Source organism: Anoplopoma fimbria, chromosome 24 (assembly GCF_027596085.1).
Source record: "Anoplopoma fimbria isolate UVic2021 breed Golden Eagle Sablefish chromosome 24, Afim_UVic_2022, whole genome shotgun sequence".
Classification (NCBI taxonomy): domain Eukaryota; kingdom Metazoa; phylum Chordata; class Actinopteri; order Perciformes; family Anoplopomatidae; genus Anoplopoma; species Anoplopoma fimbria.
In genome coordinates, this window is record NC_072472.1 from 10,997,611 (window position 1) to 11,011,995 (window position 14,385).

Consider the following 14,385-nt stretch of genomic DNA (forward strand, 5'->3'; position numbering starts at 1 on the left):
TCATCATATTTTGATTAAAAGTTGCTAAATTCTGATTGGTGCACAGAAGAACACGACAGCTCCTATTTTCAAACCGGCGACAACCTTTGGGTCTGAAAAATTAAGCCAATGAGCAAGTGCCTTACACTTGCGTTACTTATATTGGCCATCATGGGGAGACTCCTGTCTGATTGTTAGCAATCAGCAAACTGCTTTAACTTTGGCAGAAAGTTGGGTGTTCATGACGGACCAAATCACTTAAAAGAAGTTAACTGAGAAGGCCTTTAACTTGCAAAAACGTGGAGGATGACGGCCAAAGGAAGTAGCAGAGACACGGGCCAGTTTCATCTGACAACACAGCAAGATATATTTCCCCGATGACGTGTAATCTTCAGCATATACTGTTGGTTCAGCCTGACTCTCGGCTTTAATTCCTCCAAAATAGATTAGAGCCGCTATCTCAGGTTCCGGGCCTCCATCAAGACTAATGGACGCATAACCCACAGGAGCAAGAGCTGCAACTTTTCTCTGCATTGATTCAGTCCATCCAGACTCGGACTCTGGTGGACATTAAGAGACTTCTGTGGTCTCAGGATGCAGCCGCCTTCAGCTTACGATGCACCTGCTTCTCTTTCTCTCGTTGTTCAGTTTGTTAAGATTCACAGACGGGCAGCGTTTGTGTGAATATTAACAGAACTGAAAGTTTAATAGAATAAAGAAAAATATACTCTATGTAATTATTGACTATAATGTCTCTAATAAGAGCAAACAGACTCTTGCATCCTCCTGCATGTCTATTCAATACTTCATGAACTTCAGGGTATTTGCAACCTGCTCATCATTCAGGCGCCACTGTGCTTTTCAAATTCTCTGAGCTGTCACCTCTGAGTGATAGTTTTCAAACAGCTGCATTTTGAATCCACTTTTTTACGGGATTCCCTATCATCAGCTAACTAACTGTTGTGTGTAATAAATAAAAAGATATTAACTGACATATGTAATACCAGGGTGAAGACTTGATACAAGCTCACCCGTTGACAAACAAGCTCTCTGCTGAAGTGTTCATGAGCAAGAATTTAAATCTGAATCCCTGACATTTGCCAAGTTGTACCCGACGCTGCGTTCAAACCCCCTGCAGGATTAAAGAAAACTTCCCTGCGAGAGATCACTTATCACATTGTCACCGTTAGTATCCAGTGTTGTTACAAATGTCGCACCAAGAGTGTAATGTATTGAAACCTTTTTGATCAAACACACACACACACTCTCTTCTAGAGTTTTCCGTGTGCGAGCAGCGAGGTCAGGTTGCTGGTGGGAGGAAATGTGATGCCAAAGGGTGGGGCTGCCCTCTCTGGGATCATCGCTCACTCTCTCATCTTTGAGTGCCTGTCATGTTTCTCATACACACCCTGGTCCAGCTCAGTGTCGATTGTCAAGTCTGCTGTTACAGCTTTTGTCAGCTGTGGAGAGAGGCATTAAAAGGCTCTCTGCCTTCCTCAACCAGTTGGGGTAGTGCCTATATTTACCAAGCATGCCAGTATTCAAAGTTCAAATAGTAACTTATAGAAGCTGTTAAGAAGTAGGCTACTGGAGAGAACGGCTGGTGAACTATTTAATGACTTGTGAAGAGGATAGTCTTGGGAAAGGTGAACTTGTCAGGAGGAGTCCAAGTTGCCTTCTGCTGGGACATTTCCACCGAGGGATTTCAAGAAATGAAAACCATCTCACTGCACTGATACGGAAACATGCCAATTTCCCTTTTCAACACAAATGACTGATGAGAAAGTAGGCTGCTGTTTTCTTCCCCTCAGTCATTTACAGAAGGAGCTCGTTGACAAGGGGTCATCTTTTAATCATTTTCCTTTTCATCGTTTGCAGAAGATCGCGTAACTTTTACCTGCAGAGAGTAAATCTGACCTTTTGGACCAAGTGTTTTGATGATTTCGTGATTTTGTTGCGGAGACTAAAGGTAAGTTAAGGGAATAAAGATTTTATCTTGGCTTTGTAAAGGTGGAATTTTCTATTAAACACTAATAGAACATTAAATAAGTCATTGAGATCATAACTAGATAATAATAATACATATATATATATGTGTGTGTATTTATATTGTCTTCCTATTTTTTTACATTTATTCAGTTAATTTCTACATAGATCCAGATCAGGCTCTTTATGATAAAATAAAACAATAAATCACACGGACAATAACTCAAGTACATCTCTGAGTGTTGAGGTCTTGGATTTGCTGACCCAGATAGTTTGTCTCTGTGGACACTGTGGCCTTGTTTCAACAAATTACATTAGAAGCTCTAGGGGACTGAGAATCCTCTGATTTTGGACATCATTAATTCTTATTATAAACAGAAGAGCTTGTAGCAAGTAACAGGATGAGTGGCTATATATGTGTGTGTGTGTGTGTGTGTGTGTGTGTGTGTGTGTGTGTGTGTGTGTGTGTGTGTGTGTGTGTGTGTGTGTGTGTGTGTGTGTGTGTGTGTGTGTGTGTGTGTGTGTGTGGGATACAGTGAATGCATGTTTAGATACCAACTGCAGAATATAAGAAATATTAAATGTTTTTGTTCTGAGGATTGTTATTGGTTTTGCTTATACCTTTTCATATACATCAGTAAGTTGCACATTTTTAACATTTTCCCCTTCACCAATGTTCTGTAACTGTGTAGTTCATCACTTGAGAGTACAGAGTTTAAATTGATGTCCTTTTGTGTTGAACCGACAGCTCATAAACTTCAAAGTCATCTTAAGCGAGCCATTATGAAATGGGAGAAGTTAAAGCCTCCAGAGCCAGGTGATCCTATGTGTTGCTGTGAGTGTGATATCGACCAGTACGGATGTTGCTGTGACTGTGAAGATCTGGATGAAGCCTTTAACAGGTATGAAGGGGGTGAAGAAAAAGGCTCAGTACTAAGTAGAATATACTGAAGTACTGTACTGGAAAGTAAAATCTGCCTAGAAGATTTTAATGTTTTACACATGTTTAAAACAAAGTTCAGTATCTCTTTTAAAGACTGGTCTAAGTTACTTTGTCTTTATCATGTATGACAACGCTGCCCGGCGATGTATCCTTACCTTAAAGATGCTGTATTGATATTCAGTTCATTAATATAGCAGTAAACATCTTTTAGCTATATAGATATATAGAGGAGTTATGTCTACCTGAGCACTGGCTAGCTCGTGGACTCTGTACTGCTCTTATACAGCTAATAATGCCATCCCAACCAACAGCGTTGTCGTGGAAACATGGCACCCATCCTCCAGTAAACACTTTTAGCTCTGTCATCACTTTTTGCCATTGTTTGCACTGTTAGCCCTTTTAACATCGTTAGCTGCAAGCCGCCAGCTCAGAAGTCGCCATGTTAAGAACCGCTGAGAGATTAAAGTAAATTCAACCTTGAAAGAGCCACCTGTTTCTAGTTTTTGAGCTATGCTAAGCTAACCGTCTCCTGGCTGTAGCTTTGTGTTTTAATTGAAGACATCAGAGTGGTATCAATCTTACACATCTAACTTTCGGAAAGAAAGCAAAAATGTGAATTTCCCAAAGTGTTTAACTATTCCTTTAATATGACACAAACACTGTCTTATAGAGGGGCGGTGAGTTAAAATCTAGATTTCAAGCCAATAACATTTTTTGTTTTTGTTGCACTTACATGTTGCATATTCCTTAATAAACGTATGCTTTATCAAGTTAATACAAACAAATTACTTATAACTAAGTCATGCATACATCACTTGGGATTTTTCTCTGGGCCCCCTAAAGATTCTGACACCTGAGATTTCATCAGAAATTAAATCGAATATAATCCAGCTACAATGTAAATGTTATATTAGAAAAATCTGTTTATACCTCAAATATGTTAAAGCAGCATGATCATTATATTTTTGGAGTCTATTGAAAAATGTATATTGAAAATGTATATATATGTACAGTATATAACCCTAACCCTAAGCAAAAGAAAAAAAGAATTACTTTCCACTAATGAAAAGTAACTGTAAATCGAAATTCATGATTACAAATGTTTGTACTTGATACCACTGTTCTCTGCAGGTGGCTGAAAGACCGACCCTCCAAAGGTGGATGTCAGTGTCCTGTACGTGGGGCCATCGTTGACAGACTGGAGATCTCTATGATCCCGGTCCTGCTGCTGCTCCCTCTCCTGCTACGGGTCGCAGCGCTGCACTACCTGCTGGGTATCATCATCCTGACCGCTCTGCCCGGCCTGGTGCTGTGGTACTACTACGCCACGCACAGAAAGAAGAGACGCACCCTCTTCTTCCTCACCCTGGCTCTCTACTCCCTGTTCTACATGTATTACCTCTTCATCACAGAGATTTTACCCCGTGGAGATGTCAGCCAGCTGCAGCTGTGTACTGTGACCACTGGGATGATTCTCACCGTGGTCTGTCTAATACACACCAAGAGAGGCCCGGGATTGGTGACCGCTTCCCTAAATGGAGCACACAGTCATTGTCAGGAGGCTAACAACAACTCCACACAACATAATGGATCTATTCAATCTGCAGCAGAGGTGCAGACAGCAAAAGAGGCCCTGACAGCAAAATGGAGCACCTGTCCTGTGTGCAAAATAATGCGACCCCCACGGGCCGGACACTGCCGAACCTGTGGGTCATGTGTCCAGCGTCTGGACCACCACTGTATCTGGTGGGTTGGATATAACACATGTATTTATATTTCTTGCGTGACCAGCGAATCACATCTAAGTCTTTTATACTTTTCTGTATTGTGCATTTACTGCAGATCATAAAAATTAATTTGGAAAAACTGATTAAATAAATACCCTGTAATTGCAAAACAAGGATTATATCTTTAGCATAAGCTCAACCTTTCTCCTGTTTTCTTTCACACAGAGAAACTTGCTTACCTATGAGGATATGTTTGGTTTTATTTTTGAGGTTTTTAGGTTTTAAAACACCTGTTGCTGATATTTTTGTACTGCGACCTTGAAACAATGGAGTTGGATGATCGTTTGTGGTGCCGAAAGCACTGAAAACTGACATTTAAAAAAACTCCAAAGCAGTGTGTCTTTCCAGAAACAATCTCCCGGTTATTTAGATAATCCCAATACCTTACTGTAAACAGTTGGGAACCATTTCTAATTTAAACTTAAAGTAGACCTGTAAGCAAGTACACAAGGGTCCAAGCATCCAAGGATGCACCATTTCAGAGCAACCAGGAAGAAGCGGCATCACTCAATAGGATTAAACAGCTGCTTTAATATGACCAGGAATAATACATTAACTTTAAACTAACTGTAAATAGCCACAATATCAGGCATTAATCTCTAAACTGGTACATTGTGTTGTGTCTCTGTGTTACGTCGGCATGTGTTGAGGTGTTGTAGGATAAACAGCTGTGTTGGACAGGCAAACCATCGCAGTTTCGTGCTGACCCTGTCTGTGTTCCTGTTGACCTCTCTATATGGCATCAGCGTGGTGCTCTGCAGCCTCTGTCCTCGGCAGTATCTCATGACGTCTCTCCTCTACTGCCCCGGCGTCTACAGTCAGTCCAGGTACAGCACTTATTTATGTTCTGTCTCCACGGCAACAGCAGGTGTCTTCATGCATCCCCTGCTACACACTCTCAATCCAGTAAGCAACTTATTTCTGTCTGTTTGAAACACCTGTAGCTTATACAGGATTTATACTGACAGGTCACACCCAAATGACAACGTCTAGACCTGCAGTTATCTTCTATCACAAAGGATTCACATGATTGCAACAATACTGGCGGCAACGATATCAACGCACTGCCAGTGTGTAGCTCAATGGCAATGCAAGCACACTCACAAAAACTCAATTCCAAAATTCACTACAACCTTTTTTTTTATCAAACTAAATTTTCAGCTTCAATCCACATTTGTTGGAGTCAAAATAAAACCTGTCACTGCGGTCAAAAATAGTTTACTCTCTCGCGTACACCTGTATTACCACCGGGTCTAGCAGCAATCTAACGGCACCATAAAGTAACATTTATATAACGACAGTACAGTGCTGGAGGAATGAGTCCTTAAACCTTGAAATTAGTTTCTGGTTCCCTCGTCTCAAAGTCAATGGATTTTTGAATGTGTTTTTGTTTAGACGCCTGGAATAATGTCCATGGTTAACACAAGCCTAAAAGATTTAAACATTTTGGATAAACTATGTCAGTAAATATCACTCTTATCGATTCTGAAGCTTTCATGTGTCTTAAAATAGCTACGACTAGTCGGCCTTGTCGTTTCTACTCGCGCATTAACATAAACTTATCCTTTATAAATCACAACAGTGGCGTTTTATAGTTAAATTGCAGTAACAATTTAATTCATATATTTATTATTATTCATTTTGCCTTAAGAAACTAGCATGAACAGCAGATATATTTTCCCAAAATGTAACAATAGTTTTATAACAACGTGGCAGAAGCTTTACAAAACATTTAGATAAAGTGATCAGCTGCCAGACTGGAGCCAGTATAACAAAAAAGTTGAAATATCTGTACTTTTAAATATATTCCAAAATAAGGCCCTAATCTATATTTCTGTAAAGTTACTGTTTCACTCTTTCTTTATCTCAACAGCATGGCCCTTTGCTTCACCTGTGCTTGGTACAGCAGCATTGTCACCTGTGGACTTCTTTACCTGTTGGTGGTTCAAGTTCTGAACATCAGCTTCAATGTGACGGAGCGCGAGGCCCAGCTGGCTCTGAGGAACAAAACGGGACGGCGCCGCCTGTGGGGACTCGTCGTCGACACAGGAGAGTATTCACGTGGCTTCTATCAAAACTGGGTTGAGTTCCTCACCATGGCAGACGCCTCAGTGTCTCCTCGCTTCAGCCTCACCGACTTGGTCTAGTTTCACTTTGAACTCTATTTTCACATCATGATAACAAACTGTTTATACATTATGCCTGAAGAATTACATCTCATGTATAACTTAGGATATATCAGCTGACGTCTTCCAATGCTTATTGCATTCAAGCCTCTTCATACTATACTTAACTCCACGGTGCTAATGTAGACTGCTTAATAATGTCACATTGATAATTGTATTGGGGTTGGAAGTTGTTGCACAATTTATTTAAGGAAAACACATACAGCAGGCTCTTCCATGTTACTTTATACATTTGCTCCACCTGCAGAATGTGATCCTCATCTAAACTGTCTGACTGAAGTCAAATTTTTTTGACCACATGCAAATCAAACAATAAAAAAATAAATAAAGGTCAAGCAAAAGAAAAACAACAGCACGCTTTCAGCTCTGTGTCTCAGGTATCGGCCTTTGCATGCGTCCCTGTGGAGATCTTCTGAGTCAAACCGGGAGAAATCCCATATAATGCCCCCAGCACTTTAATAAAACCTGTTCATTCAGCATTAGATAAAACAAAACAGGCATGAAAATCTGGCACAGACAGACAGAGCACCGAATCTGAGTCAGTGCTGGGTGTGCAGCCACAACTTCCTGGAGCAGCTTCCGTCATATTTACTGTAATGACTGATACAATCTGTAGTAACTTAATATTCTACCATGCATTACTCTGTGTTATTGATTTTTTTTAACGTAATGTTTTTTGTCCATTGCTGTCTGGTAGTGCCAGTAGGGCTCCTTTTAGACTGTCCAGACCTACACATTTTAAGACATGCAGGGTTTGTTTCTGTAAATAATCAATTACAGATATCATTTATTTATATTAAGCTGAAGGCCACAGTCCATAATGTATAACATTTAATGTGTATAAGTCAATCTATTCACTCTTATATAGCATAATAAACAGCAAACTGGACAGAGTATGTTCTCTCCTGTGTTTCACTCCATACATTTCCATTATTTGATATTATCAACTCTCATAAAGCATATATTGGATGGAGCCATCGATTAAGCTGTTCAAATCAATACATTTCCCCAAATTTAAATCACTCAGTTTATCAACCTTACATTTATAGCAGAGGCTCTGGAGTCTGGTCTGGTGCCACCCTCAGGCCAGTCTGTTCATTTTCCCCACCAAGGGCCTGGATGTTAAGAACCACTGTTGATTTCAGGAGTGTACAAGGCATTGCAGGATGTCTAGTGTCCATCTGATGTGTGGATGTACAGCTGGTGTAATCAGGTCATTTAATCATAACTTCAGCAGTATAAATATTTTACATTTCTATGACATGCCAATAATACATCTCTGTCAAGTCCACAAACACTTGACATAATAAAGTCCGTCCTGCCTGCCAGAACAAAATGTAACAAGAGAAATTGCTTCTGAATTCAGTGCTGCAGTTTGATCACAACACCACACACTCAAAAAATGAATCAACATTTTTTAATTTCTTGAGTACTCCTGTGAATGATAACTTTTGCTGGGACTCACTTGATATCCTATTCAGTGCTTAATGACGTGCATTTATATAATTATGTTGCATTCACAAGTTAAAGCCTCTCCACTTTGCAGCAACATGCATGCTGCTCCAGACAAGACAAAGGAACAACTCTTTTCATTTGGTTCCCTCTATGAGCTTTCCTCTAGCGCCCTCCTCAGGTCACAAAGTTACAAGGTTCATTTAATGTCATCATACAACAAGGTTGCGCAACAAAATATAGTTTGTAGTCCTATTTTGCTGCACAAGAAAACACACAAAAAACTAAACTATATTATAGGATGAATTACGGAGTATCACAGTTCGAGGAAAGAAGCTTCTCTGAAGTCTGGTGGTACGTTAGCTGATACTTCTATACATCGTGCCAGATGGCAGCAGGGTGAACCGGCTGTGGCTGGAGTGGGTATTGTCATTTAATATCCTTTAGGCTCTTTGCAGGCACCTCTTGTCACCAATATCATTGACGGTCAGTAGAAAGGTACCGAAAAAAGCCCTCCTGTCTTGGGCCATGCTAATCCAGTCTGTAATGTTTCCAGTCAGGATGCTTTCTATTGCTCCTCTGTAAAAGTAGACAAGAACTTGGCACAGGAATTATGCCTTCTTTGCAACTTGATCTTGAAGATCTTAACATCAGATTCAGCACATTAATAAACTCTTGACTTTAATTAAACAACACACTTTATACCTCTTTGCCAATCTTTATTTCCATTCCCTGATTCTTATCTTCACCTTCATTTCTGATCATTCCATTCACTTTTTTCTCTTGCCCTCAATGAATGTACAGTTTTTACTGTGATCATGTCCAGTATGTGAGCATGCATGCCTGCCTCGGAGCACACAGGACAGATGTATCCTGTGACAGATAGAGACTGTGGTTGCTTTGGGCAATGAGCTGTTAACAAAATATGCAGTCATATTTTCTCTGTGATGATTTGCAGCTTTATTGACAGTTGATGTAGCTGAAAGGGAAGTTATTTGTTAAAGACAGATGAAGCGGGGCATGCCTTTTTTCTGATGTTGAGCCAAAGTTAAACTTTGAAGAATAATGCTGCGTTCAAGTTCACTCAGGCTGTAATTACAAAACCAAATGGGAGGACCTGTTTCTAACAGCTTGGTGAAAAGAACTACAGTAGTATCTACAAACTGGTGATAAAATGGCCAACAAGCCACCTGCATCACTGGAAGTTAGTGACATTAATTCACGTAATAACTCTTAATACAACCAATTTAATTAATAAAGACGGGGCTACATTGTTTTTCAGCCTCTGCTTTACTTGTTAACGAGCTGATACAAACACAAATGCTTACGTTGGCTTTGTGTAAATGACTAGCAGTTGGGGTGCAATTTTGATAAATGTGTTAATGCTCTCACATCGGAATAACTGGAGGACTTATCATTTTTCCCATTTTGCCAACATGGGATGAACTCATTATCGCCCCGCATGAGCTACCTTTCTGATACAGAACCTTTGCAGTTAAAGGGACAGCATGTAGGATTGGGCAACATCTAGCTCTGTGGTTGCAAATTGCAACCAACTGACTACCCCTCTGCTCACTCCTCCCTTTCTAATACTGAGGTTAACATGAGCTGATGGGTGCTAAAGAGGCCATCCATACTATACTTAATAACACTACTTTAGGGGCAGTGGAAGTCAGACAGCAGCTGGCGGTACCAAAGTAACATAAAAAACGTGCAAGCCAGTGTTTGGTTTGTCTTTTCTGGGCTACTGTAGAAACATGGCAGTGCCATATCTGCTAATAAATACCTCTAAATATTACAACACCCCTAAATATGCCTTTAATTTGAGCTTTTGCAAATTTCCCCGCTGCGGGACTAATAAAGGATTATCTTTTGTAAATCTGCGTGATGCTTTGATAATAAACCAATATAATGTCTAAATTAAAATTAGTTTCAACTGCACTTGTTGTGACAATTTACAAATTACTGGTAAATGGGCACTATGTATACATTTCTGCAGCCCTGGTTTGTATGAGCCTCTCTTTATGAAACGTGCAAATATAAAATACTCCTCTGGCAAAACAAATACCATAAATATTTGTTTTATCGGGTCAAAAGGCGTACATGTTTAAACTGGCAAGGTATGTAGGTTGGAGCACATTTTGTACTTTGGCATGTATCGGCCTGCACCTGACTGCTGCAACTCATCGCACAAATAATTCACCTCATCATCGCTACTGGTTTTGTATTTGCATCTGTGCAGCGGAAATCCTGCAGAAAGCCGAGATCTCACACATAAAAGTCACAGTAAGACATTTTGTGTAAAGATCTTCAATAAGTTAAAACCATCATTTTTTACAAAGTAAGACAAGGAAAGCATTAATTTAAGAATTGTCACCCACTCATCATCCTTCTTATCAAACAGCTCACAGCTTACTTTAATACATTGTCGGTTCATATTCTGATATGATGTAAATAATTCCTCTATCTTCTGATTATGCGCAAGACAGCTTCTTAAATTTACAGATTATGCCAAAGCATCAAGGTCAATACGGCATTCACAGATAAAAACTAGACACACATTTAATGAATACAGGCATGATAATATTTAGTATTTTAGCAATATATTGTTTATGGTATTTGGTTTGCAGCAGCAGCAGCAGCAGCAGCAGATTAGAGAGTACTAGATGGCTGAAAATAATGGAGACACCGTTTAAAAAGCCCTGTTTGTTATGAGAAGTTTTGTTGCTGAGGGGAGATCAGATGATAGATGTCTAATCCAGCACCTAAAGGTCCATTTAGTAGCTGTACTGGTGCTATGGATCAATTTACATGATCTTCACCTGCACAGGAAGTTTGCCCTATTAAGAATTTCTTGTACACGTTGGCTTAACAGTAGAGCTGTGAAAATTGTTACTTGACCGCGTAGGCAGCAGTTGATGAAAGAATGTCACGTGACGGGCCATTCAGTACATTTTCCGGAGCTTTCGCTCATATGTAGTAGAATTATTCTCTATTTATACTCTATTTTGCAGCCATTCCTCAAGTTGTTGTGTTCAGGTCATGAGGATGGGAAAGTATTTAAACCCACAAAAGAGACACAAGTTTCCCAGGAAAGCATTTAACTCAGCGTGTGGTGATTCATTATTAGGGAACTAATCTGCAAGAGCATTTGTGTTGTCTCTGTGATCTACTATTGCAACTGCTGACGGATGAGTTTGATTCTGTGGTCTCTCCCACAGAACGCACTGGAAAGCAGCCACTGCTTTGTTTACCACTATTGGTTCCTGTGTTTTTACAGCTTATTCTCACAAACAGGAGGCTGCAAAATGAAATGGCCTTATCAAATACTGTCCAACTCCAAGACATGTGACAGACAGGATATAATCTCAACCCAATTCTTACTGAGGTTATATAGTTTCTGCTGCCTGATGTTTACTGTCATGTGTTCACCTCTCACACGGTTGATTTAATTCTGCTCTGGCAAAGCTCACCTCCTGGCTGTGAAATTGTATGTGTGTGTTTTATAAGCTTCACTTGTTTGAACAGCTCTGGGGGTTTTGTGTGTGTGCATGTATGTGTGTGTGTGTGTGTGTGTGTGTGTGTGTGTGTGTGTGTGTGTGTGTGTGTGTGTGTGTGTGTGTGTGTGTGTGTGTGTGTGTGTGTGTGTGTGTGTGTGTGTGTGTGTGTGTGTGTGTGTGGCTGGGAGGGAAAAAGGTAACCTCTCTCTCCTCTATATAAAGGGTTGTCAGCAGCAGTACTTCAACAACAGATCTCATCATCCACACTCTCTCCTCCGTCATCGTTTCTGCGACTGAAACTATGACTTTCCTGCTGGCGCTGCTGGGAGCTCTGCTCTGCTCCCTGACCGTTTCTTCTGAGGTCGTACCCCAGGCGGACTTCGATGTACAGGGGGTAAGAACGAGAACTGGGTGACTAAGAGGCATGTTTATCTTAGTCTTAATTTTGATTCATGCCACTTGTATGCATTTTGTTAAAATCCTTTTCTGCTCACAACTAACCCATCTGGCGGAAGAAGGGATTTAGCAAGAAAGTGACACATGATTATTAAATAGTCAAAGGTCATTTGATTGCATGCACAAGATTAACTAGAAAAAAACAAGGAGTATTTGACTTTGACTCAGGTGGTAAACTAGTATATACTATCTGGACAGTTTGTAAAATGCATTTAACATCGGTGAACTTGAGTTTGTTGTGCATTTGTCACATGTTTGCAATAAGTAAGGTGACATTTAGAGGGGTTTAATGAGGAACCAACTTTTTCTAAACCTGCCATCACATTCTTATTCACTTACGGGAAATTGGGTGTAAAAATCTGAAGTTGTTTGTAGTGATGGTGTGATCCTTACAAAATTAGTTCAATGTGCCACCTTCTATTAAAATGCAGGCCACAGTGAGTGTGATCCTTTAGATCAGTGGTTCTCAAATGGGGGTACGTGTACCCCTGGGGGTACGTGAAGGCACTCCAGGGGGTACGTGAGATTTTAAAAAATATATTTAAAATTAGCATCCATTCAAAAATCCTTTAAAAATTGTTATTTAATAAATATTCAATAAAATATAAGTGTAAGTTCATAAACTGAATTTAATGCAACAATGCAATCGTCAGTGTTGACAGTTTAGTAAATCAGACACTGATGGCAGAGCGCTTAGTATTACATCTTTTTTTCAACCAAAAATGCTTTGCGCTGGTTAGGGGGTACTTGGCTAAAAAAGTATTTCACAGGGGGTACATCACTGAAAAAAGGTTGAGAACCACTGCTTTAGATGGTGTAAACATTTGCCCTCTGTGTGTGACCACAGATGGCAGGGAAGTGGTACCTGATTGGATTTGCCACTAACTCCGAGAGATTTACGAGCCGCAGAGCCAGCATGAAGATGGGCTACGCTATTTGGACCCCAACTGCTGACGGGGACCTGGACATGTCCCACGCCAGTCTCAAGTGAGTGTGAAAGGACGGAGAGATATAAAGAGGGTTAAGAACTACTGTGTTCAACATGTTTTAATGTTTTCTTTGCAGCTCTGACGGCTCTTGTTGGAGAATGAACAACATGGCTAAGAAGACTGACATGCCTGGGAAGTTCACGTACACAAGTGAGAATGAGGGCACCCACACATACAGAAATACTGAACACATAGACGCATGCCTGCAACATTCATATCCGCTATCACATGATCTCTTTTGCTCTCCTCTCCTTATCAGGCTGGGGGAAAGTGAATGACATGAGAGTGGTTGAAGTGAAGTATGACGAGTACGCCCTGATTCATACCACGAAGAGCAGGGAGAGCAATCCCACCGTATTCAACAAACTATATGGTAAAGTTCTCGTTAGCTCTGATGCTACACTCTGTCCTCTGAATCTTATCTTCAGTGCAGTCTTGAATACTGTAGCAGTATTAATGTCATGTGGTCTTACAGGCCGTGGTGTGGACCTCAGCGCTGATGTGATGGAGAAGTTCAGGCAGTTCTCCCTGGAGACCGGCGTCCTGCCTGAAAACATTGCTTTCCTTCCCAAAAATGGTATGTTTCATATCAATGGAGAGGTTTTATGTTAAAAAAAACAACAACCTGTGATTAAGCGTGATGTTTTGCTCTTACTCTCCTTACTTTGTTCTCTTTCATTCCTCTTTAGCGGAGTGCCCAGCGGCTTAGTGTTCTGCCCCGGTCATTGTCACAACACTGTCTGAAGACTTCAATGCTCATGAATATTTTACATCTATCGAAATTACCACCATGAACTCTGTTCAGTTTATCTTCTCTTCTCTCAGACGTTGTATGAAGAAAAGCTCCCAATGCAGCAAAACATAATGTAAAGCCTGGTTTTAAAAACATAGTACTTTTCCTTTGAAGAATCCCTTCAGACATGTTTCAGACATTAAAAAGCTCTGCAGTGAGTAATAATGCGTCCACTGTTTCTTGCACCTACAGTACCAGTCAAAAGTTTGGACACACCTTCTCATTCAATGGTTTTTCTTTATTTTTATTTTTTTCTACATTGTAGATTAATATTGAAGACATCCAAACTATGAAGGAACACATATGGAATTATG

General features: G+C 40.3%; 2 protein-coding genes across 2 annotated transcripts; both read left to right on the plus strand.

Annotated features, from left to right (window-relative positions):
* Positions 1-2,748: 2,748 nt before the first annotated feature.
* LOC129113310 (palmitoyltransferase ZDHHC23-A-like) lies at positions 2,749-6,842 on the plus strand. The gene is made up of 4 exons (XM_054625530.1): positions 2,749-2,867; positions 4,040-4,654; positions 5,355-5,522; positions 6,569-6,842. The coding sequence occupies exons 1-4, from the start codon at positions 2,749-2,751 to the stop codon at positions 6,840-6,842; spliced, it is 1,176 nt and encodes a 391-aa protein (XP_054481505.1).
* A 5,292-nt stretch (positions 6,843-12,134) lies between these two features.
* zgc:153704 (Lipocalin-like) lies at positions 12,135-13,987 on the plus strand. Its single transcript, XM_054625531.1, has 6 exons — positions 12,135-12,227; positions 13,137-13,276; positions 13,355-13,440; positions 13,538-13,651; positions 13,754-13,855; positions 13,968-13,987. Exons 1-6 carry the CDS (start codon positions 12,135-12,137, stop codon positions 13,985-13,987), a joined length of 555 nt encoding a protein of 184 aa, XP_054481506.1.
* Positions 13,988-14,385: the final 398 nt, after the last annotated feature.